Source organism: Olea europaea, chromosome 21, assembly GCF_002742605.1.
Source record: "Olea europaea var. sylvestris chromosome 21, O_europaea_v1, whole genome shotgun sequence".
NCBI classification, from domain to species: domain Eukaryota; kingdom Viridiplantae; phylum Streptophyta; class Magnoliopsida; order Lamiales; family Oleaceae; genus Olea; species Olea europaea.
In genome coordinates, this window is record NC_036257.1 from 17,247,735 (window position 1) to 17,273,209 (window position 25,475).

At 34.7% G+C, this 25,475-nt stretch overlaps 2 protein-coding genes across 3 annotated transcripts in view; both read left to right on the forward strand.

Annotated features, from left to right (window-relative positions):
- Nucleotides 1–307, forward strand: part of LOC111370220 (cytochrome P450 CYP72A219-like) — a 2,769-nt gene extending 2,462 nt beyond the window's left edge. The window contains exon 3 of the mRNA XM_022991906.1: nt 224–307. Within this exon, the coding sequence (XP_022847674.1) occupies nt 224–307 (84 nt within the window). The remainder of the gene's footprint in view (nt 1–223) is intronic.
- A 6,819-nt stretch (nt 308–7,126) lies between these two features.
- On the forward strand, nt 7,127–20,926 carry LOC111370963 (cytochrome P450 CYP72A219-like). 2 transcript variants are annotated; one of them, XM_022992888.1, is made up of 6 exons: nt 7,127–7,488; nt 9,005–9,225; nt 9,437–9,681; nt 9,856–10,240; nt 10,450–10,588; nt 20,350–20,926. In XM_022992888.1, exons 1-6 carry the CDS (start codon nt 7,215–7,217, stop codon nt 20,634–20,636), a joined length of 1,551 nt encoding a protein of 516 aa, XP_022848656.1. In that variant the 5' UTR covers nt 7,127–7,214; the 3' UTR covers nt 20,637–20,926. The 2 variants fall into 2 exon arrangements, with proteins under 2 accessions (XP_022848656.1, XP_022848655.1); XM_022992887.1 differs by lacking the exons at nt 7,127–7,488; nt 9,005–9,225; nt 9,437–9,681; nt 9,856–10,240; nt 10,450–10,588 and adding exons at nt 16,891–17,249; nt 18,766–18,986; nt 19,198–19,442; nt 19,617–20,001 and having other exon boundaries at nt 20,211–20,926.
- Nucleotides 20,927–25,475: the final 4,549 nt, after the last annotated feature.

Below are 25,475 nucleotides of genomic sequence, written 5' to 3' on the forward strand. Positions count from 1 at the left end.
GCACAAGCATTTACATTCAAGATATTTTGTGGCTTGAGAAAGTAGAAAAGTAAAAACATAGTTGATACAGTTCAAACGCTGATGAGCAAAAAGAGTGTAGTGTTCAATGAGTTAATGTAACTATCTAAGCTTTCCACGTTTTTCAATTTGAGAAAAGAGTATAAGTAACGATTCGGGACTTTGTACTCAAGTCATTAGCTTACATACTGTCTGCTTTGGATAGGCTTTGCGCCCACTTATTCCTCACGACTTTTTGTCGTGTCCCCCAAAATTCAAACTCATAACATTTTCTTTAAGTAAGATTTAAGTTGAATCCTGGTACCAATTGGACAGGATTCGAATTCATAACATTTCTCTTAAATAAGACTTAAGTTGAATCCTGATACCAATGGGCAAGTTTCTCAATTGGTACCAGGATTCAACTTAAGTCTTATTTAAGGGAAATGTTATGAGTTCGAATTTTGGGGGATGCGACAGAAAGCTGTGAGGGGTAAGTGGGTGCAAAAAGTCCACCCAAAGCGGACAGTACGTAAACTAACAGTTTGGGTACATAGACTTGGATCGTTACAGTATAGTGTTCAATATTGTAGGAATCCAATTTACAAGAAATCAAACTACTTGTAAACAGGAGTTTTGGAATGAGCATAGGCGTAGTTGTCGAAGAATATATGTGACTTTATTTATTCCCCTGCTTATAACTCTTATGAGATCTTCATCACAACTTACCTTGATTTTATATGAGATCCTGAGAATGTATCCACCACGGATTACTCTTAACCGAAGAGTTCATGTAGAAACGAAATTGGGGAAACTATTGCTCCCAGCCAAGACGTAGCTTTCACTATGAACAATCTTATTATATCATGACCGTGAATTTTGGGGAAAGGACGCAATGGAGTTTAATCAGAGAGATTAAGGAGTATCAAAGGCAATGAAGAAACAAGGCTTATATTTCCCATTTGGGTTGGGACCTCGGATACGTAATGGACAAACCTTGACCATAATTGAGGCAAAAATGGCGACGGCCATGATTCTACAATGCTTCTCTTTTGAGCTCTCACCATTCTATATGCATGCTCCTCATATGGTTCAAACTCTTCAACCTCGGCACGAGGCTCATCTAATTCTGCATAGGATATATCATAGAGAAGTCACGAGTCGTATCAAGCAAAAACTAGTCATTTACATAGCCCCTTTCTTCTCATGATGTTTTAAGTGTAGACTATCATAATTGGGATTTTGGCCATGTTATTTTTTATATGTATGTATATGAAAGATGAGACCTTTCTAATCCAAGAATTTAAGAATTTCCTGAAAGAGGAAGAGTACTGATGTTGTATTCACTGTCTTATATACACAGTACTAGACACTATAACGTATATGATTTTATTTCTTTTTGCTTCTTAATATTATCGAGTGTTCCCCAATTCACCTTACCTAATATGCATTCCGATGCTTGTATTTTGAATTTATGGATTTGATTTAAAGAATAGAAACTATTGTTACTAATATTTGATAAACCCAGGAAACAACAGCAACAATAAAACAACTTTATTTCGGATAAGAGAAAATTTCATGAACAAATTTAAAAGAGAGAGAGAGAGAGAGAGAGAGAGAGAATTGCTTGAGCAAGGAGATAACAACTTGATTTAGAAGGCAAACATAGCAAATGAAGGAACCAATAAATTTTTTGATAATTTAACATCTAATTATCGTTTTCGGCAATTGGCCAAAGATGAAAATGTATAGTTTGTGAACAAAAGAATTCGAGGAAATCTTTCAAGCGTCACTAGCTTTTCTCAATCACCATCATTCATTTGATGAATAGGGCTTCAACCCTTAATAGACATTGAGCCACTTTATCTAAAAGCAGCAATCCGTGTCCTTACATATTGTTAATATTTTTATTTTTAGTCGAAGTTTAGGACAAACTATCTTGACGAAGATTGAGAATCTTGAACCATGGAGATCTGGATAAATAATCACTAGTATGGTCGAGATAATTTATGTGGCTCAAGAAATAGACGAGTAAAAACATAGATGTGTACGTACAATTATGAGGGTCAACCTTAAAAATTATTAATTTTGGGGGTACAAAAAAATCATAATTGTCTGTGTAAGCTTCTGACATTTATCATTTAGAGAAGAGTACTGTTACCTTAGAATAGCATAATATATGGTTGTAGCATGACAAAATAAGGGGTCAAATTTTTAACGTACAAGTTAGGTAGTCAAGATGAGTTGGTTAATCACACTAGTGGTGTGATTATGAGATTGTGCTTTCTAAGACTCAAAAATTGCGGTCGAACATGATTTTGCCGAGCTTAATTAACCTTTAATCATGTAAGTAATAAACAATTGTTAATCTATTGTAAAATAACATATCCACAAACCATGTGACTGGACAGGATCAACAAGACTTGTTTATAAGTAGGTTGGCAAACAGGTTGAGTCGCTTGCCGGTTCATGGGCTCGGTTCAATGCATGGTGGCTAAGACTCATATGAAGACCAGAGGGTCGATTCAATTGGCTCAATTTGGGCTTGTGGGCAGGCTCATTTTTTATCTTGTTTTATTTTTTAGGAAAAATTCACATTTTAAATGTATTGTTTACATCAATTCAAAAGTCACGTCAATGGTTTGGAAGTTCATAATTCAGGTATGTGTATAATTAATTAAAAATATTTATTAATTAAATATGATAAAATCATTGTTATACAATTAATGGTTACAGACTCATAATTATTGGTCAGCTTTTTTCACTGGTCACATATCATCAAATCAATTGGTCACATATTATTTCGATGTCACAAATCAAAATTTTTATACGTCACAGATTTATTTTTAGGTCACAGATCATTCAAATTACATTTTACATTTTATCTATGAGTCACATAGGTTATAGTTTATTGTCACAATTTTTTTTTAGTTACAAACACCTAATTTTTTGTTACAAATCAGCAAAATAGTTGGTCATAAACAAATAAATATTTGGTCACGGATTCCAAATTGTTGGTTACAGATTCCAAACAACCCATTACACAGGTCCCGATCCAACACCAATCTTGACCACAAATTACTACCACCCAATTAACGCTTGCACCAAACCACTGCAACCACCACACCCAATCTAGATCCCATTCCACCACAATACTTGGTCACATACACTATCCACCCCACCACAAAACCATCACAACCACCGCCAACACTACCACCACCGTATGAAAACCACCACTACACCAATGATTGGTAACAGCTCAAATAGTCGGTGACATATCACCACCAACTCCATCACAACCATTACCACTTGCAACCACCAGATCCACCACCACAGCACCGTTGCCTACACCACATTAGGGTTGATTCACTGGCTTCAACTTGGCAAAAACACTGATCGGGCACAGAGGCAAAACCATGGATCATCGTGATCTGTGCGTACCTGCCAACCACAGATCGTGCAAAGATGCCCCGACACTAGAATCGCACAAAGCGACGACTACTTACAACGACGAGCTCTGCTGTAGTATTCGACGATGGCGGCCATTGTGGCGAAGAGGATAGAGAGACAGAGGGAGAAGAGGATGGAAAGAAGAAGGGAAGAAAAATGGAGAAGAGGCAATTGGAGCTCCTTGCTTGCAACAACGATCTCCATTGTAGTGTCCGACGATGGCGCCCAAATCTAACGAGGAGGGGAGAGAGAGAGGATGGGAAGAAGAGGATGTCGTGTGTTTAGAGAGAGAGAGAGAGAGATAAGTAAGTTAGGGTTTGGTACAATTGGGGGAATATTAATATTTTCAAAACTTGGAATCTGAATAAAAAACTTTCTAGCCTGACTTTTCCACTGAGATTTTCAAATATCGGGAATTCTATAATTTCCTCTTATTATTTTTTTAAAAAATGAGCTGGCTCGTGGTCTCTTGGATGGCTCGGCCTATGAAGCCCATGAGCCAAAGGATCGAACAAAACCTAGACTTGAGCTCGTGTATCTTAGATTTGCCCATGAGCCAAAGGGTTGAACCTAACGTAGTTTGTAAACACGAGCCAAGCTTGGGTGTCTTGGATCGACCCATTACCATCTCAATCCATAAGTATGGAACCTATTTGTAGCAATTAGGTGATGGCTCAATATCCTTGCCCACAACCCTCTTGTCCTTAAATACCATTTGAAGACCGGTCATCAAAAAGAAAATAATCACTACTTCTAAATATATATCTTTTATTACATTCTAGAGAGACCAAAGTCAAATTTTATCACCGAAGTTGAATCAATCGTCTCATATCCATATTTTATTTTTCCATATGTTGACGAAAGAAGATAAGCAACTTCCTCTTAATCCTATCTACCCATGTGGCATTGATGAAAAATGAAAATATCCATATAACAAGGCAGCATAGGCACATGCCAATATGATAAGGCAGGACTAAGATTGTATTGAAATGCAAGTCGATATGAAAGAAATGAGGAATATTCCTAGTCACATTGTCAATACCCCAATATTTTGGCATTTATACTTGCTGGCTAAGTTTTATTTTCCATGCGTCACAGCAAAAATCACCTCTTTTGGCGTTTATATGACTGAAATAACAAGTCCAATCGTCAGCGTCGTATATTTACTAATAGCCATTGTCGTGGAACCCAAGGAATAAAAAATAAATAAAAATTACTAGTTGTTGATTTAAAGGTTCTTTGAGTATTTCAGATTTTAGAAATTTTTATTTTATTTTTGTCCTTTAGTAAAATGTTGTTTTCGACAAGGTTTACAAGAATTCCAACAATATTGAGGAGGTGTTTGAGAGACATTTTTATGTAAAAACACATTTTTAAATAGTAAATTGATGGAAAATATATGATTGAAAAATAAGGAAATTTTTTTGATTTACGTATAATATTATTTTAATAAAAAATGTGTGATTGATAAGAAGAGTGAGAAAACTAGGGGTGGGCGCATATCGGTTCGGTTCGGTTCGGTTCTAAAAAGAACCGAACCGAACCGAATTTTTCGGATATCTAGTAAATGGAACCGTCGGGTCCAAATATAATTATGGAACCATTCGGGTTCGGTTCGATTCCGTTCCGTTCCGTTCAGTTCGGTTTTGTATTATAATTAAAATTTTTAACATTTATAACATTATATAAATACAACTAATAATATGTTCAATGGTTTTGGAATGTCAGAGACTAGTAAACTACCTTGTTTAAATGATCGCTACGATCAAAGTTTCGGTTGGTGAAGGTCACAGCTTTGATCGGATGTCACAGTGTCGACCGATGATTGTATAGGTTTTGGAATATTAGCGAGGCTGCGAGAGTGAGTGCGAGAGTCGAGACAACGTTATGTCTTTAGTGTTGGTGTTTAGGGTTATTTAGTGGATTTGATCTTGTTTGGCTAAGAAATAAAACAATAAAATGGGTAATTGGGCCAAAAATAAAAAAATTAGAAATAAAACAAATTATTGGGCAAAAAATTTGGATTTAGAAATCGTTAATTTGTTTAGAAAAAATTAAAATTAAAATAATTTGATTTACTCAATATAAAAAAAAATTAGAAAAATTCGGTTCTTGGTCTAGAACCGAGAATCGAACCGTACCCGTTGGTTCTCAATTCAGATACCTGTTCGAGTATTTAATTTGACAAGAACCGTCGGGTTCGGTTCAATTCGATTCGGTCGGTTTGGTTCGAAAGATTTGTCCAACCCTAGAAAAAACTACATTTTGAAAAAAATGGGTATCAGGGCCTCAATTTACTATCTTCCTTAACTAGGAAGATTAAAGTGTCTAAATAAACAATAAATCCAATGACTGATGATTCAAAAGGTGTAAAAGGAATATACTGATAAGAAAATGTATCTTTGGATGGCAGAAAAGTTTGAAAAATGTGAGGAAAAGTTTGAAAAATGTGAGAGATTAAGCCCCGTTTGACCCCCATTATTTCTCATTAAATTAAATTAAATTTTTATCTCTCCTAATTTTAATCACATAATTTTTAATAAAATAATATTATACGTAAATAAAAAACTTTTCTTTTCTTTTCAACCACTCATTTAAAAAAAAAAAACATTATTCAAAACATTATAATATCCAAATAATGGAGCTCAAACGGGGGCTAAATACGCAGACTTTGTTCCTTCTACAGTTTTTTCTATACCTTTGTTAATAGACGTTGAGGTGGCATGCATTTTGACTCTTGATTTGATGCCACTTCAACATCTGGCAATAAAAGTTTAAAATAATTTTGCACAAGTAGCTTAATTATTGTATATACGCATGTGTTGACACGTTAAAAGTGCAGTCCAAATCGAATTGCTTGAAGAATGAAGCCCAACTGGACAATTCAGGATAAATGCTCAAATAGGGTTATTAATGAATGCAGTGGAAGCCCACTAACACGGTAACACCATCGCCCAAACTTGCAAGACACTCAAGATCTGAGCGAATGAAGTGCCTTGCAGTCGCCCAGAGTTATGACCCTGTTCTCGCCCAAACCTTCGAATCGCCCAGGATCTTAGCAAACATAAGATGTTATGGTTATCCAAAAGTGCAGTTATCGAAGTAGTTATTGAGTAATCTTATCACGTTCCACGATTCAAGGAGTTCAGTTGAAGACAGTTGAACGACAAAGAGTAGTGGCAGCAGTTAGAGACGGCAGTTCCACGATAAGTTGGCCACCACAAAGAAAGTGGACAGTTATAAAGCAATTAAGCAGTTTCTAAGCGGTTGATCACGAAGAGATCATCAAGGGAATATAAAAAGAAGAAAAGGCATAGAGCAAAAGACCCCGAATCAAACATTCTCAAACAGAAAATATGTAATTTCAATTTTTTAATTTAGACTTAAACATTTCTTTTCAATACTCGTATGCTTGCGCCCCTTGGAGGCATTCTGTTTAAATTCCAATTGTAAAGTTATCGCCAATAAAATACCTCTTTTTGGAATTTTGTCTCAAGAGATTTGTTTCTTACACAATCATCTGATCCCTTTTTTAATTGTTAGCGACTACCCGCGCGAAACATCATGTATGCATACACATACATTTAAAGATTTTATTTTATTATTTTATTTTTTTTTGGTATAAACACGAAGTTTCAAGGTAAGTCCTTTGTATCTGTATGCATATAGAAAGCGACTTTCCATGCTGTTTCCTCTTAATAGTTATATATATTCATATACACAGGTGTAGAAGAAAACTTGCACTTGTGCAGTGATTATAATTGGGCATGGAGATTCTGTATTACACAATTGGTGTGTGTTGTGCATTTGTGCTACTGATATACACATGGAGGGTGCTGGATTGGGTTTGGTTTAAGCCAAAAAAGATGGAAAAATGTCTGAGACAACAAGGTTTAAATGGAAACTCCTACAGATTTCTCTATGGAGATTTGAAAGGTTTGATAAGTATGCTGCAAAAAGCCAAATCCAAACCAATCAATCTTTCAGATGATATCAAGCGGAGGATCATACCCTTCTTCCTCAAAACACTGGAGAACTATGGTATGTCCTTGTTATTGCCTGGTAACTGTTTGTGTAAAGTCCCAAGTTAATTTCCCAGTTGGGTTTCTTTCACTTCGATTACGATATAGTCTATATCCTTCATTTAAGAGTAGGACTAATAGGTTTCAGACAGTTTTCTATTCTATGATTTCTTGAAAACATGGACTCCTAGTTCAAGAGAAATGGGGTTCTTTGAAAAATCAATTCTTTTCCTAGGGGCAACAGAGGTGTAAATGTTTCCGTTTCGGGTAGTTTTTGTTTTTGTTCTTGAACGTTGTTTTGTCCATATCGAGGCACAAGGAGCTGATTTGATGGTTAAAGATGGGACATCTAGACTTTCTGGGTAGAGCAGAACTTCTTGTACTCTTTGGTCTGTCTGCTTCATCTTTACTTTTTATTTGAATCTCGTCTAAACTTGAATCCTTGTTAGAGATCCATTTCTCTTACGATTGATCTCATCCTTTTGTGAGTTGCCCATCATAGACAAGATGTGAACGGATTGATTGACGAAAATTGGTTAGTCATTGGAAACTTATAGAAAGAAACTGGTGTAAATTATCCAAAACTTGTGTTCAATCAAAATCTAAGACTGTTTGTATAAAGTAGACTAAAAACTGGAAGATGCATGTGCAATGGTTGGATGATCAAAATTTAACCCATAGATTTTGCGGTAGTTTGAAGAGCCCTCTATTTTTTGTCATCTGGAAAGAACACACACCTACACTCATAAATGTCATATTCTTCATCTCTGTCTTTGTGTCCATCAATAATTGATGGTGCATACTTCAGTAATAGCATGTTAGTCTGACATAAACCGTCATAATTTGAAATTTTTTCTCAGTTCCATTCCCCTGTATTTGATAAACACGAATTTTGTGTGTTTGATCCAAGATGCTGCCTGTATCTGTATATCTCCGCTCAGGAACCCATAGCCATGCTCCTTCGTAAGCTTAGAATGTCAGCTTCACAGAGGAGACATTTAGATCTGTTCCTTTGTTCATAAATTGAATGTAAAGATAAGATAATATCTAATAGAAAATGTAGTTAGAAGAGTAAGGTGGACTTGTCTAGGACTGTGGCACCAATAATGTTCTTTCCATGATTATATGATAATTTGTACACATGGTGAACAGAGCTTCAGTAAAGTTTGCATACATCAAAAAGTATTATAACAAAGGTTCAGATGACGATTTCTCGATTTACTGGATTCACGAATATTTGATCGTCTCAATTGATTACTAACAGCTGAGTTGGGGTTTATACGTAGAATGATCCAAGATTTTAGTTTAGGATTAGATTGTGTACTTTTCATTTCTACACATTTGAAAATTTCCGAGTAAAAGGGAAGAAGTATCAACTTTCATTTGACCCGTTCTGGTTTGCAAGATAACTTCTTTTATCTTAGCTCCCTTAGGTGTCCACATTCTAATTTGTACCTGCATGCCAGTGTTCCTAAATATATTTTTCTCTTGTGCAAAACTTGAATTTATAATATTCTTGTCGCCATAACATGCAGGTACCAACGCCTTCATGTGGCTTGGGCCGAGACCATTAATTATAATCACGGACCCTGAACTCATAAAGGAGGTCCTAACTAAGAATTATGTGTACCAGAAGCCAGTAAACATGAATCCACTGACCAAGCTGCTCGTACAAGGTGTAGTGAGCTATGAGGAAGATAAATGGGCTAAACACAGAAAAATCATCAACCCTGCTTTCCATCTAGAGAAGCTAAAGGTTTTCTCTATCTTATAAAAACTGCTGAAATATGAAAGTTATTCATTCAAAGATTTGAGATGGAGCATATTGACAAATTAAATTCATCTTAACGAAATTATATTGTTTGATATTGTATTCAAGAATTTTTATTTTCTCAAGAAACAAAAGCTTCATACTAAAAGAGAACTTATTGGTGATGAGATTGCTTTGTCACCCCTGCTTGTTACAGCTTATGATGCCAGCTTTTTATTTGAGTTGTGAAGAGATTTTGAGCAAATGGGAACTGGGCCTCGCTCCTGGAGAATCACGTGATTTCGACGTGTGGCCTTATCTACAAAAATTATCTAGTGATGCAATATCAAGAACATCGTTTGGTAGTAGCTACGAAGAGGGAAGGAGGATATTCGAACTTCAGAGAGAACAAGCTGAACACATCATCAAGGCTTCCCAGTCGATCTATATTCCTGGATGGAGGTAACACTATATTTTGACTAGTCTTGAAGAAATCTCTACCTTACAATATTACTACTTAATTTTGAATCCTCATTTTTTTTTCTGCTGAGATGATTAGTCAGAAGAACCATTTTCACCTGCTCGGTTGTAATTATGTAGTTGTTTACTTATCCTCTGAACATCCCTTGTGTATAGATTTGTGCCGACTAAGAAGAACAAAAGAATGAAGGAAATTGAAAAGGAAGTTCAAGCATCAGTTAGAGATATTATAAATAGAAGATTGATGGCAATGGAGGTGGGGGAAGCACGTAATGATGATTTGTTGGGCATATTGTTGGAATCCAACTTCCAAGAAATTAAACAACATGGAAATAAGAATTTTGGAATGAGCATAGATGAGGTCGTAGAAGAATGCAAGCTGTTCTATTTTGCTGGACAAGAGACGACTTCTGCTTTACTAGTATGGACGTTGGTTCTATTGAGTACACATCCAGAGTGGCAGACACGGGCTAGAGAAGATGTCTCACAAGTATTTGGTAGCAAAAACCCAGATTTCGATGGGTTAAATCACCTGAAAATCGTATGTAATTTCCTTCTTTAAATAACAATATGATTGGAATTATTGGTAACACCCTTTATATCCATTCCTCTTTTCAAAATAAAATGTTGAACTAATATTGAACATCAGAAAGGTTTTAGATTAGTAAATCAGTGGCCTAATATAATCTTAAATGAATTATGTTCCTCAATTTCTTCCTGTTTATAACTTGTATGGGATATTAATCACAGGTTACCATGATTTTGTATGAGGTCATGAGACTCTATCCACCAGCAGTTGGAATTCCTCGAAGAGTTCATGAAGAAACGAGATTGGGGAAACTATTGCTCCCAGCTGAGACACAGCTTCAATTATCTACAATCTTATTACATCACGACAGAGTTCATGTAGAAACGAAATTGGGGAAACTATTGCTCCCAGCCAAGACGTAGCTTTCACTATGAACAATCTTATTATATCATGACCGTGAATTTTGGGGAAAGGACGCAATGGAGTTTAAATCAGAGAGATTAAGGAGTATCAAAGGCAATGAAGAAACAAGGCTTATATTTCCCATTTGGGTTGGGACCTCGGATACGTAATGGACAAACCTTGACCATAATTGAGGCAAAAATGGCGACGGCCATGATTCTACAATGCTTCTCTTTTGAGCTCTCACCATTCTATATGCATGCTCCTCATATGGTTCAAACTCTTCAACCTCGGCACGAGGCTCATCTAATTCTGCATAGGATATAGCATAGAGAAGTCACGAGTCGTATCAAGCAAAAACTAGTCATTTACATAGCCCCTTTCTTCTCATGATGTTTTAAGTGTAGACTATCATAATTGGGATTTTGGCCATGTTATTTTTTATATGTATGTATATGAAAGATGAGACCTTTCTAATCCAAGAATTTAAGAATTTCCTGAAAGAGGAAGAGTACTGATGTTGTATTCACTGTCTTATATACACAGTACTAGACACTATAACGTATATGATTTTATTTCTTTTTGCTTCTTAATATTATCGAGTGTTCCCCAATTCACCTTACCTAATATGCATTCCGATGCTTGTATTTTGAATTTATGGATTTGATTTAAAGAATAGAAACTATTGTTACTAATCTTTGATAAACCCAGGAAACAACAGCAACAATAAAACAACTTTATTTCGGATAAGAGAAAATTTCATGAACAAATTTAAAAGAGAGAGAGAGAGAGAGAGAGAGAATTGCTTGAGCAAGGAGATAACAACTTGATTTAGAAGGCAAACATAGCAAATGAAGGAACCAATAAATTTTTTGATAATTTAACATCTAATTATCGTTTTCGGCAATTGGCCAAAGATGAAAATGTATAGTTTGTGAACAAAAGAATTCGAGGAAATCTTTCGAGCGTCACTAGCTTTTCTCAATCACCATCATTCTTTTGATGAATAGGGCTTCAACCCTTAATAGACATTGAGCCACTTTATCTAAAAGCAGCAATCCGTGTCCTTACATATTGTTAATATTTTTATTTTTAGTCGATGTTTAGGACAAACTATCTTGACGAAAATTGAGAATCTTGAACCATGGAGATCTGGATAAATAATCACAAGTATGGTCGAGATAATTTATGTGGCTCAAGAAATAGACGAGTAAAAACATAGATGTGTACGTACAATTATGAGGGTCAACCTTAAAAATTATTAATTTTGGGGGTACAAAAAAATCATAATTGTCTGTGTAAGCTTCTGACATTTATCATTTAGAGAAGAGTACTGTTACCTTAGAATAGCATAATATATGGTTGTAGCATGACAAAATAAGGGGTCAAATTTTTAACGTACAAGTTAGGTAGTCAAGATGAGTTGGTTAATCACACTAGTGGTGTGATTATGAGATTGTGCTTTCTAAGACTCAAAAATTGCGGTCGAACATGATTTTGCCGAGCTTAATTAACCTTTAATCATGTAAGTAATAAACAATTGTTAATCTATTGTAAAATAACATATCCACAAACCATGTGACTGGACAGGATCAACAAGACTTGTTTATAAGTAGGGTGGCAAATAGGTTGAGTCGCTTGCCGGTTCATCGGCTCGGTTCAATCCATGGTGGCTAAGACTCATATGAAGACCAGAGGGTCGATTCAATTGGCTCAATTTGGACTTGTGGGCAAGCTCATTTTTTATCTTGTTTTATTTTTTAGGAAAAATTCACATTTTAAATGTATTGTTTACATCAATTCAAAAGTCACGTCAATGGTTTGGAAGTTCATAATTCAGGTATGTGTATAATTAATTAAAAATATTTATTAATTAAATATGATAAAACCATTGTTATATAATTAATGGTTACAGACTCATAATTATTGGTCAGATTTTTTCACTGGTCACATATCATCAAATCAATTGGTCACATATTATTTCGATGTCACAAATCAAAATTTTTATCCATCACAGATTTATTTTTAGGTCACAAATTATTCAAATTACATGTTACATTTTATCTATGGGTCACATAGGTCATAGTTTATTGTCACAATTTTTTTTAGTTACAAACACCTAATTTTTTGTCACAAATCAGCAAAATAGTTAGTCATAAACAAATAAATATTTGGTCACAGATTTCAAATTGTTGGTTACAGATTCCAAACACCCCATTACACAGGTCCCGATCCAACACCAATCTTGACCACAAATTACTACCACCCAATTAATGCTTGCACCAAACCACCGCAACCACCTCACCCAATCTAGATCCCATTCCACCACAATACTTGGTCACATACACTATCCACCCCACCACAAAACCACCACAACCACCGCCAACACTACCACCACCGTATGAAAACCACCACTACACCAAAGATTGGTAACAGCTCAAATAGTCGGTGACATACCACCACCAACTCCATCACAACCATTACCACTTGCAACCACCAGATCCACCACCACAGCACCGCTGCCTGCACCACATTAGGGTTGATTCACTGGCTTCAACTTGGCAAAAACACTGATCGGGCACAAAGGCAAAACCATGGATCATCGTGATCTATGCGTACCTGCCAACCACAGATCGGGCAAAGATGCCCCGACACTAGAATCGCACAAAGCGACGACTACTTACAACGACGAGCTCTGCTGTAGTATTCGGCGATGACGGTCATTGTGGCGAAGAGGATAGAAAGACAGAGAGGGAGAAGAGGATGGAAAGAAGAAGGGAAGAAAAATGGAGAATAGGCAATCAGAGCTCCTTACTTGCAACGACGATCTCCATTGTAGTGTCCGACGACGGTGCCCAAATCTAACGAGGAGGGGAGAGAGAGAGGAAGGGAAGAAGAGGATGTTGTGTGTTTAGAGAGAGAGAGAGATAAGTAAGTTAGGGTTTGGTACAATTGGGGGAATATTAATATTTTCAAAACTTGGAATCTAAATAAAAAAACTTTCTAGCCTGACTTTTCCACTGAGATTTTCAAATACCGAGAATTCTGTAATTTCCTCTTATTATTTTTTTAAAAAATGAGCTAGCTCGTGGTCTCTTGGATGGCTCGGCCTATGAAGCCCATGAGCCAAAGGATCGAACAAAACCTAGACTTGAGCTCGTGTATCTCGGATTTGCCCATGAGCCAAAGGGTTGAACCTAACGTAGTTTGTAAACACGAGCCAAACTTGGGTGTCTTGGATCGACCCATTACCATCTCAATCCATAAGTATGGAACCTATTTGTAGCAATTAGGTGATGGCTCAATATCCTTGCCCACAACCCTCTTGTCCTTAAATACCATTTGAAGACCGGTCATCAAAAGGAAAATAATCACTACTTCTAAATATATATCTTATATTACATTCTAGAGAGACCAAAGTCAAATTTTATCATCGAAGCATATCCATATTTTATTTTTCCATATGTTGACGAAAGAAGATAAGCAACTTCCTCTTAATCCTATCTACCCATGTGGCATTGATGAAAAATGAAAATATCCATATAAGAAGGCAGCATAGGCACATGCCAATATGATAAGGCAGGACTAAGATTGTATTGAAATGCAAGTCGATATGAAAGAAATGAGGAAAATTCCTAGTCACATTGTCAATACCCCAATATTTTGGCATTTATACTTGCTGGCTAAGTTTTATTTTCCATGCGTCAAAGCAAAAATCACCTCTTTTGGCGTTTATATGACTGAAATAACAAGTCCAATTGCCAGCGTCGTATATTTATTAATAGCCATTGTCGTGGAACCCAAGGAATAAAAAATAAATAAAAATTAATAGTTGTTGATTTAAAGGTTCTTTGAGTATTTCAGATTTTAGAAATTTTTATTTTATTTTTGTCCTTTAGTAAAATGTTGTTTTCGACAAGGTTTACAAGAATTCCAACAATACTGAGGAGGTGTTTGAGAGATATTTTTATGTAAAAACACATTTTTGAATAGTAAATTGATGGAAAATATGTGATTGAAAAATAAGGAAAATTTTTTGATTTACGTATAATATTATTTTAATAAAAAATATGTGATTGATAAGAAGAGTGAGAAAATTAGGGGTGGGCGCAGGTCGGTTCGGTTCGGTTCTAAAGAGAACCGAACCGAATTTTTCGGGTATCTAGTAAATGGAACCGTCGGGTCCAAATATAATTATGGAACCGTTCGTTCAGTTCGGTTTTGTATTATAATTAAAATTTTTAACATTTATAACATTATATAAATACAACTAATAATACATTCAATGGTTTTGGAATGTCAGAGACTAGTAAACTAAATTGTTCAAATGATCGCTACGATCAAAGTTTCGGTTGGTGAAGGTCACAACTTTGATCGGATGTCACAGTGTCGACCGATAATTGTATAGGTTTTGGAATATTAGCGAGGCTGCGAGAGTGAGTGCGAGAGTCGAGACAACGTTATGCACTTTAGTGTTGGTGTTTAGGGTTATTTAGTGCATTTGATCTTGTTTGGCTAAGAAATAAAACAATAAAATGGGTAATTGGGCCAAAAATAAAAAAATTAGAAATGAAACAAATTATTGGGCAAAAAATTTGGATTTAGAAATCTTTAATTTGTTAATTTGTTTAGAAAAAATTAAAATTAAAATAATTTGATTTACTCAATATAAAAAATTTAGAAAAATTCGGTTCTTGGTCTAGAACCGAGAATCGAACCGTACCTGTTGGTTCTCAATTCAGATACCCGTTCAGATATTTAATTTGACAAGAATCGTCGGATTCGGTTCAATTCGATTCGATCGGTTTGGTTCAAAAGATTTGTCCAGTCCTAGAAAAAACTACATTTTGAAAAAAATGGGTATCAGGGCCTCAATTTACTATCTTCCTTAACTAGGAAGATTAAAGTGTCTAAATAAACAATAAATCCAATGACTGATGATTCAAAAGGTGTAAAAGGAATATACCGATAAGAAAATGTATTTTGGATGGCAGAAAAGTTTGAAAAATGTGAGGAAAAGTTTGAAAAATGTGAGAGATTAAGCCTCGTTTGACCCCCATTATTTCTCATTAAATTAAATTAAATTTTTATCTCTCCTAATTTTAATCACACATTTTTTAATAAAATAATATTATACGTAAATAAAAAACTTTTCTTTTCTTTTCAACCACTCATTTAAAAAAAAAAAACATTATTCAAAACATTATAATATCCAAATAATGGAGTTCAAACGGGGGCTAAATACGCAGACTTTGTTACTTCTACAGTTTTTTCTATACCTTTGTTAATAGACGTTGAGGTGGCATGCATTTTGACTGTTGATTTGATGCCACTTCAACATCTGGCAATAAAAGTGTAAAATAATTTTGTACAAGTAGCTTAATTATTGTATATACACGTGTTGACACGCTAAAAGTGCAGTCCAAACCGAATAGCTTAAAGAATGAAGCCCAACTGGACAATTCAGGATAAAGGCTCAAATAGGGTTATTAATGAATGCAGTGGAAGCCCACAAACGCGGTAACACCATCGCCCAAACTTGCAAGACACCCAAGATCTGAGCGAATGAAGTGCCTTGCAGTCGCCAAGAGTTATGACCATGTTCTCGCCCAAACCTTCGAATCGCCCAGGATCTTAGCAAACATAAGATGTTATGGTTATCCAAAAGTGCAGTTATCGAAGCAGTTATTGAGTAATCTTATCACGTTCCACGATTCAAGGAGTTCAGTTGAAGACGGTTGAATGACAAAAAGTAGTGACAGCAGTTAGAGACGGCAGTTCCACGATAAGTTGGTCACCACGAAGAAAGTGGAAAGTTATAAAGCAATTAAGCAGTTTCTAAGCGGTTGATCACGAAGAGATCATCAAGGGAATATAAAAAGAAGAAAAGACATAGAGCAAAGGACCCCGAATCAAACACTCTCAAACAGAAAATATGTAATTTCAATTTCTTAATTTAGACTTAAACATTTTTTTTCAATACTCGTGTGCTTGCGCCCCTTGAAGGCATTCTGTTTAAATTCCAATTGTAAAGTTATCGCCAATAAAATACCTCTTTTTGGAATTTTGTCTCAAGAGGTTTGTTTCTTACACAATCATTTGATCCCTTTTTAATTGTTAGCGACTACCCGCGCCAAACAACATGTATGCATACACATGCATTTAAAGATTTTATTTTATTATTTTATTTTTTTTTGGTATAAACACGAAGTTTCAAGGTAAGTCCTTTGTATCTGTATGCATATAGAAAGCGACTTTCCATGCTGTTTCCTCTTAATAGTTATATATATTCATATACACAGGTGTAGAAGAAAACTTGCACTTGTGCAGTGATTATAATTGGGCATGGAGATTCTGTATTACACAATTGGTGTGTGTTGTGCATTTGTGCTACTGATATACACATGGAGGGTGCTGGATTGGGTTTGGTTTAAGCCAAAAAAGATGGAAAAATGTCTGAGACAACAAGGTTTAAATGGAAACTCCTACAGATTTCTCTATGGAGATTTGAAAGGTTTGATAAGTATGCTGCAAAAAGCCAAATCCAAACCAATCAATCTTTCAGATGATATCAAGCGGAGGATCATACCCTTCTTCCTCAAAACACTGGAGAACTATGGTATGTCCTTGTTATTGCCTGGTAACTGTTTGTGCAAAGTCCCAAGTTAATTTCCCAGTTGGGTTTCTTTCACTTCGATTACGATATAGTCTATATCCTTCATTTAAGAGTAGGACTAATAGGTTTCAGACAGTTTTCTATTCTATGATTTCTTGAAAACATGGACTCCTAGTTCAAGAGAAATGGGGTTCTTTGAAAAATCAATTCTTTTCCTAGGGGCAACAGAGGTGTAAATGTTTCCGTTTCGGGTAGTTTTTGTTTTTGTTCTTGAACGTTGTTTTATCCATATCGAGGCAAAAGGAGCTGATTTGATGGTTAAAGATGGGACATCTAGACTTTCTGGGTAGAGCAGAACTGCTTGTACTCTTTGGTCTGTCTGCTTCATCTTTACTTTTTATTTGAATCTCGTCTAAACTTGAATCCTTGTTAGAGATCCATTTCTCTTACGATTGATCTCATCCTTTTGTGAGTTGCCCATCATAGACAAGATGTGAACGGATTGATTGACGAAAATTGGTTAGTCATTGGAAACTTATCGAAAGAAACTGGTGTAAATTATCCAAAACTTGTGTTCAATCAAAATCTAAGACTGTTTGTATAAAGTAGACTAAAAACTGGAAGATGCATGTGCAATGGTTGGATGATCAAAATTTAACCCATAGATTTTGCGGTAGTTTGAAGAGCCCTCTATTTTTTGTCATCTGGAAAGAACACACACCTACACTCATAAATGTCATATTCTTCATCTCTGTCTTTGTGTCGATCAATAATTGATGGTGCATACTTCAGTAATAGCACGTTACTCTGACATAAACCGTCATAATTTGAAATTTTTTCTCAGTTCCATTCCCCTGTATTTGATAAACACGAATTTTGTGTGTTTGATCCAAGATGCTGCCTGTATCTGTATATCTCCGCTCAGGAACCCATAGCCATGCTCCTTCGTAAGCTTAGAATGTCAGCTTCACAGAGGAGACATTTAGATCTGTTCCTTTGTTCATAAATTGAATGTAAAGATAAGATAATATCTAATAGAAAATGTAGTTAGAAGAGTAAGGTGGACTTGTCTAGGACTGTGGCACCAATAATGTTCTTTCCATGATTATATGATAATTTGTACACATGGTGAACAGAGCTTCAGTAAAGTTTGCATACATCAAAAAGTATTATAACAAAGGTTCAGATGACGATTTCTCGATTTACTGGATTCACGAATATTTGATCGTCTCAATTGATTACTAACAGCTGAGTTGGGGTTTATACGTAGAATGATCCAAGATTTTAGTTTAGGATTAGATTGTGTACTTTTCATTTCTACACATTTGAAAATTTCCGAGTAAAAGGGAAGAAGTATCAACTTTCATTTGACCCGTTCTGGTTTGCAAGATAACTTCTTTTATCTTAGCTCCCTTAGGTGTCCACATTCTAATTTGTACCTGCATGCCAGTGTTCCTAAATATATTTTTCTCTTGTGCAAAACTTGAATTTATAATATTCTTGTCGCCATAACATGCAGGTACCAACGCCTTCATGTGGCTTGGGCCGAGACCATTAATTATAATCACGGACCCTGAACTCATAAAGGAGGTCCTAACTAAGAATTATGTGTACCAGAAGCCAGTAAACATGAATCCACTGACCAAGCTGCTCGTACAAGGTGTAGTGAGCTATGAGGAAGATAAATGGGCTAAACACAGAAAAATCATCAACCCTGCTTTCCATCTAGAGAAGCTAAAGGTTTTCTCTATCTTATAAAAACTGCTGAAATATGAAAGTTATTCATTCAAAGATTTGAGATGGAGCATATTGACAAATTAAATTCACCTTAACGAAATTATATTGTTTGATTTTGTATTCAAGAATTTTTATTTTCTCAAGAAACAAAAGCTTCATACTAAAAGAGAACTTATTGGTGATGAGATTGCTTTGTCACCCCTGCTTGTTACAGCTTATGATGCCAGCTTTTTATTTGAGTTGTGAAGAGATTTTGAGCAAATGGGAACTGGGCCTCGCTCCTGGAGAATCACGTGATTTCGACGTGTGGCCTTATCTACAAAAATTATCTAGTGATGCAATATCAAGAACATCGTTTGGTAGTAGCTACGAAGAGGGAAGGAGGATATTCGAACTTCAGAGAGAACAAGCTGAACACATCATCAAGGCTTCCCAGTCGATCTATATTCCTGGATGGAGGTAACACTATATTTTGACTAGTCTTGAAGGAATATCTACCTTACAATATTACTACTTAATTTTGAATCCTCATTTTTTTTTCTGCTGAGATGATTAGTCAGAAGAACCATTTTCACCTGCTTGGTTGTAATTATGTAGTTGTTTACTTATCCTCTGAACATCCCTTGTGTATAGATTTGTGCCGACTAAGAAGAACAAAAGAATGAAGGAAATTGAAAAGGAAGTTCAAGCATCAGTTAGAGATATTATAAATAGAAGATTGATGGCAATGGAGGTGGGGGAAGCACGTAATGATGATTTGTTGGGCATATTGTTGGAATCCAACTTCCAAGAAATTAAACAACATGGAAATAAGAATTTTGGAATGAGCATAGATGAGGTCGTAGAAGAATGCAAGCTGTTCTATTTTGCTGGACAAGAGACGACTTCTGCTTTACTAGTATGGACGTTGGTTCTATTGAGTACACATCCAGAGTGGCAGACACGGGCTAGAGAAGATGTCTCACAAGTATTTGGTAGCAAAAACCCAGATTTCGATGGGTTAAATCACCTGAAAATCGTATGTAATTTCCTTCTTTAAATAACAATATGATTGGAATTATTGGTAACACCCTTTATATCCATTCCTCTTTTCAAAATAAAATGTTGAACTAATATTGAACATCAGAAAGGTTTTAGATTAGTAAATCAGTGGCCTAATATAATCTTAAATGAATTATGTTCCTCAATTTCTTCCTGTTTATAACTTGTATGGGATATTAATCACAGGTTACCATGATTTTGTATGAGGTCATGAGACTCTATCCACCAGCAGTTGGAATTCCTCGAAGAGTTCATGAAGAAACGAGATTGGGGAAACTATTGCTCCCAGCTGAGACACAGCTTCAATTATCTACAATCTTATTACATCACGACTGCGAAATCTGGGGAGAGGATGCAATGGAGTTCAAGCCGGAGAGATTTAGTGAAGGAGTGTCAAAAGCACAGAAGAAACAAGGCTTATATTTCCCATTTGGATGGGGTCCGAGGATATGTGTTGGACAAAACTTTGCCATGATAGAGGCAAAAATGGCGATGGCCATGATTCTACAACGCTTCTCTTTTCAGCTCTCGCCATCCTATACGCATGCTCCTCATACGCTTATAACTCTTCAACCTCAGCATGGGGCTCACCTAATTCTTCACAGGATATAGCGTGGACAAGTCGCGAATTCTATCAAGCATATAATACAGTCATTTTTATATCCTCCTACGTCTCATGATGTATAAGTTTATAATAATTAAATTTTCTATCGCATCAAAACTGACTGATCTTTTTGTCTATAGACTAAAATAATTTAAATTTTGCGATGTTATTTTTTGTGTATACATGTGAAACCTTTCAAAACGAAGAATATTTCGTAAGGAAGAGTAAATATGTGGGAATTACTTTTCTGGCCTAAAGATATGGGAGTTTCTATTTGAAATATAACGGTCATTGGTAAGGGACTTGTATTTGCAGTACTAGACAATAAAATACGTTGGATTTTACTTTCATTTTTCTTAATGTTTAGTGTTATTTACCAGATATGCATTCTAACGTCTAGATTTTGAAATCACTGTTATTCTCGATGAGACAAAATTTCCATTGAAATCAAGTGCAATTAACAGGTGAAATGAAAATAAAGAAAGGAGAAAGTAGTCCCTCAAGTTGTAGATAATAACTTGATAAAGACAAACAAGAATGAAGGAATCAAGATATTTTTTATTTTTATTTTTTGAAAATTTAATGTCTACTTATCGTCATTTGCTAATTGGGCAAAGTAGGGCTATAAGTAAAAATCCTTAAATTGAAAAATCGAATCAAAATCGTATTTTAGAAACCGTCGATTTGGTGCCATTTAGACCTAGGAATGTCAATAAGTCGAGCTGAGCCGAACCCGAGCCGGGCCGACTCTTTTTTTTTTCTTTTAAACAAGATTACGAATATAACATTTTCTTAAAAAAATTAAAAATTGTATGATTTATACAAGTTATAAATCAAATAAAAATTACAACTTTTAAAATTACATTACAAATTAAATAAAAATTACAACTTACAACCCTCCTCTTTTTTTGAGGCTTGGGACGGGTTACATAACGTAGACGGAGTTAAAATTGTACATGAATAAAATATTTCGTGTACAATTTTTCCTGAAACAAATAAATTTAAAAATTACATATTGTTTTGAAAATAAGTCATTTTAAAAACTTATAACATTCTATATTTGGATCTGTTGCAACTCTTTGACCAGTATACTATCAACATGTTCTTGAACACGTAATTATGCACATTCCCAATCTTTCAAGCATATTAAAGCCTCCAATATATCTTTTTTTAATCTTGAACGTTCGTCTGATAAAATTAGACCACCTAAACTGAATGCCGCCTCCGATACTACCATAGACATTGAAAGTGTTAGTAGATCACGTGCAATTTTTGATACAATTGGATACCGTCTTTCATTACACTTCCACCAATTTAGAAGACTAAATTCCTGTAATTCTTTTTCAGGTAACACACTGCAAATATCCACGCACATATAACTAGCTAACTTGGAGGGAATTTCAAAATTTGTACCACCGACATTTATCGCTCTAGACATCGATGAACTAGAATTAAATGAGAGAACACTTATATTGCTTTCCAAAAAATTCCATAAATTATCTGAATTTGTTAAAATAATTCTTGAAGAAGAACTTGGGGAAGTAGAACTACACTGGCCTTCTTTATCAGTATAATAATTATACATTTTAGATAACGTAGATTCTATATTCACATGTGGTAATTTCACATTCATGAAATTTGAAATCTCCTTTACAATGGCTATTGTACAATTCAAATTAAGTCGGTGGTCCATTACAGAAGCTAAAATAAATAAAGAGGATAATTTTTCTCAATATTTATGAAATTTTAACTCCATAGAGGAAATTAAGTGAGAAAAAATGGCAAATTCCTGTATTTATGAAATGTTTGTGAAATGTGGAAAAAATGTTGTAAAACAAGTGAAGATGTAGGGTAATAAACTCCGTTACATTCCTTTGTAGTATCGAAAAAAGATTTTAAAATTTTTTTCACATGAAATGCAAGAGACCATTCACAATCTTCTACATTATATTTGGATTCGTATGTATGCCTACCATTATAATATAATGAAATCACTTTATCATAACTTTCACACGAATGTAACATAAGATATGTAGAGTTCCATCTATGTGTTACATCAGTGGCAAATGATTTCTCATGTAAGTCATACTCTGCATACAAAGTATTAAATGCTTGTTTTCTTGCTGATGACACAATAATAAAATTTTCTTGTCTATTTTTATCTAAAAGAAAACTTATATGTTCTAATCCAACTTTTATAATAAAATTGATAATATGGTATACACAACATTGATGAAAAAATAAAGTTCCAAATGAAGGGTTAAAATTATTAATAAATCTTTCGATAACAGCTTTGTTCACACTAACATTATCAAAAGTAAAAATTCGAATCATATCTTGTATACCATATTCCTGTATAATATATTTTAAAATCATGTATATGTCAATGGTATTATGAGGATATTGTACACATCTAAATGCAATAATTCTTTTATGTAAAAGTCACAAGTGATCAATATAATGAGTCGTACCAGCAATATAACATTTTTTATTACGACCGGTCCATAAATCAAATGTAAATGATATAACACTATTAAAAGTTTTTAGACTTTTAATAGCAAGTTGTTTTCTTTTGTTATATAATTTTATAGTATCTGAACAAAAAATATTTCTACAATAAGAAGAATATTTGGGTTAGAGATATTTCTGCACGAACTAGGTAAAGTGTACAGAGTCTATCATCGTAAGCGACATCTCTGCCGCAGTCACGTATGCAACCATTCCTTCACGAAATCTTTCCTATGAATATACAAAGGTGGAAAGAGTAGAATAAGAACTGTCAAATACTAGTTCGGTCTGTTTCGAGTCGAGATCGACTGGTTTCTCTTTGCAACTCCTTAATATGTGTCTATTCAAATGTGTTGTGCTCGAACTGGGCTTCCAACTAAGTTCTTTGCCACAGTAATTGCAACACGTTTTTCAAATATCCACTCCATTTTGAACACAATTTTTTTTACGTGTTATATGTTGCCAGCAATTCGAGGATTCTTTTTTCGACCTTTTAATCTCGAGTACTTCTTCCTCTTCAATATTCTCTAAATCAATTGGAACATTTTGAGATGCATTGTTGTAACCGGATGGAGTACTCGAGCTACCCTTAAACTGATTAAACTCATCACTAATAAAATCCATATATAACTAGTATAATATAAAATACAGAATATTAGAGTATGAGAGTGAAAGGAATTGAATATGAGATTGAGAGCAAAGAAATTAGAGTTGAAACTTGAATATATAATACTGCAAGTTAAAATCGATTGAAACAAATTGATTTGAAACTTAAAAATTTACCTCGTATTTATAGCAAAAAAAAATCAATTTTACCTCCAAATTTGAAATTTGAATTTGAATTTGAAATTGAAATTGAAATATGAGTCTCATAAATTGAATTGTAAAACACAGTAGAAAATCAAACAATTTAACCCATTTTTTTAACAGTAAACTAGGTTGCCTTAAGGAAGCTATCTTGACCATTTTTTTTTTTTTTTTGGGTTTGAACTTTGAGTTTTGATCGGGCCTTATCACTGGCCAAAAATGGCCCGTGACTCGAGCCTGCCCATGTGGCTTGTCGAGCTACAATGGGTTGGCTCGGGCTCGGGCCAACGCCCCAAAATGGGGGCTCGCTCCATCCGAGCTCCGAGCCGGTCCAGCTCGGGCTTTTCCCAAGCTGAGCTTGAGCCATCAAGCCGATTTGACATCCCTACGTGGACTCGGTCAACAAAAAGGTTTTGACCCAAATCAAACCGGTCAAAATGATTTTGTTTAGGTTTGAGAATTTTAATTGCGGTTTAAAACCAAATCGCACCAGCATCATCCAAATATTTAAAATTCAGTAGTTTTGTCATATGTGGGTATTTTTTTTCAATTTCTAATTTTCTAATACGGATATATTATTATTATTATCCAATAGTCTTAATATATATCTAATAATCTCAAGACTAACATAATCTATCAAAAGTCATTTTTCATTTGAGAATTTAGATGAACTCCTGTTGACACCCAACACAGTATTGAGTCATCAGCACCACACACTTCTTTTTAAGATTTTTCACGCCTCTTGAAAGTTGAATTGAAATCCATTATTAAATTGGAGACAAAGAGATCATAGACCTTCTGTGAAAATATTTGTTATGAATAAAGTTTTAGATCAATAATTTTTTTGGGAGCAAATTAGGGTAAGAATTTGAAATTAAATGTGTTTTGTAACATCATAAAAACGTAAACTTGTGTAATTGTTATGTTTAGATATTATAAGCAATTGCTTTATTATTGTGGTTGGTTATTCTCTTTGTCTAATCAGTATTCTTTTTTCAGATATGATGATCACGAGGTCTTGTGGGACATTATTTTTCTTGAGCCTTATATCTAGTTTAGTAGACTTGTATCGTAACGTTATTTTATCGTCATTAGCCTAAAAAAGTATACAAATGAAAAAAACTATGTTTTAATTTATTGTGATTTTAATTTGATTTAATTAGTATTTAAATTTATAGTAGATATATTTAGTCCTTGTTTGAGCCATATTTCCTATATCATCATAATGAGAAAATTGACCGTTGGAGAGGAGGTTGGGTCCCATATATGTAATAACAGGCTAACAAAGGCGGATGAACTTATGGGATAACTATCCAAATTTTCAATTTTTTGTCCCAAAAATTTGGTTCAAATAGGGGTTTAGTTTGTTTTAGATTTATTGCTAGTAAGATATAAATATATATTGAATTCAATGAATTAATGACATAAAAGTAGACTGACAAAAAAAATATATGACAAAATCGACTGTTTAAAATCGAACCAAACCGTTAAGTTTAGGTTTGAGTTTTTTTTTTTTTTTTTTTTTTTTAACC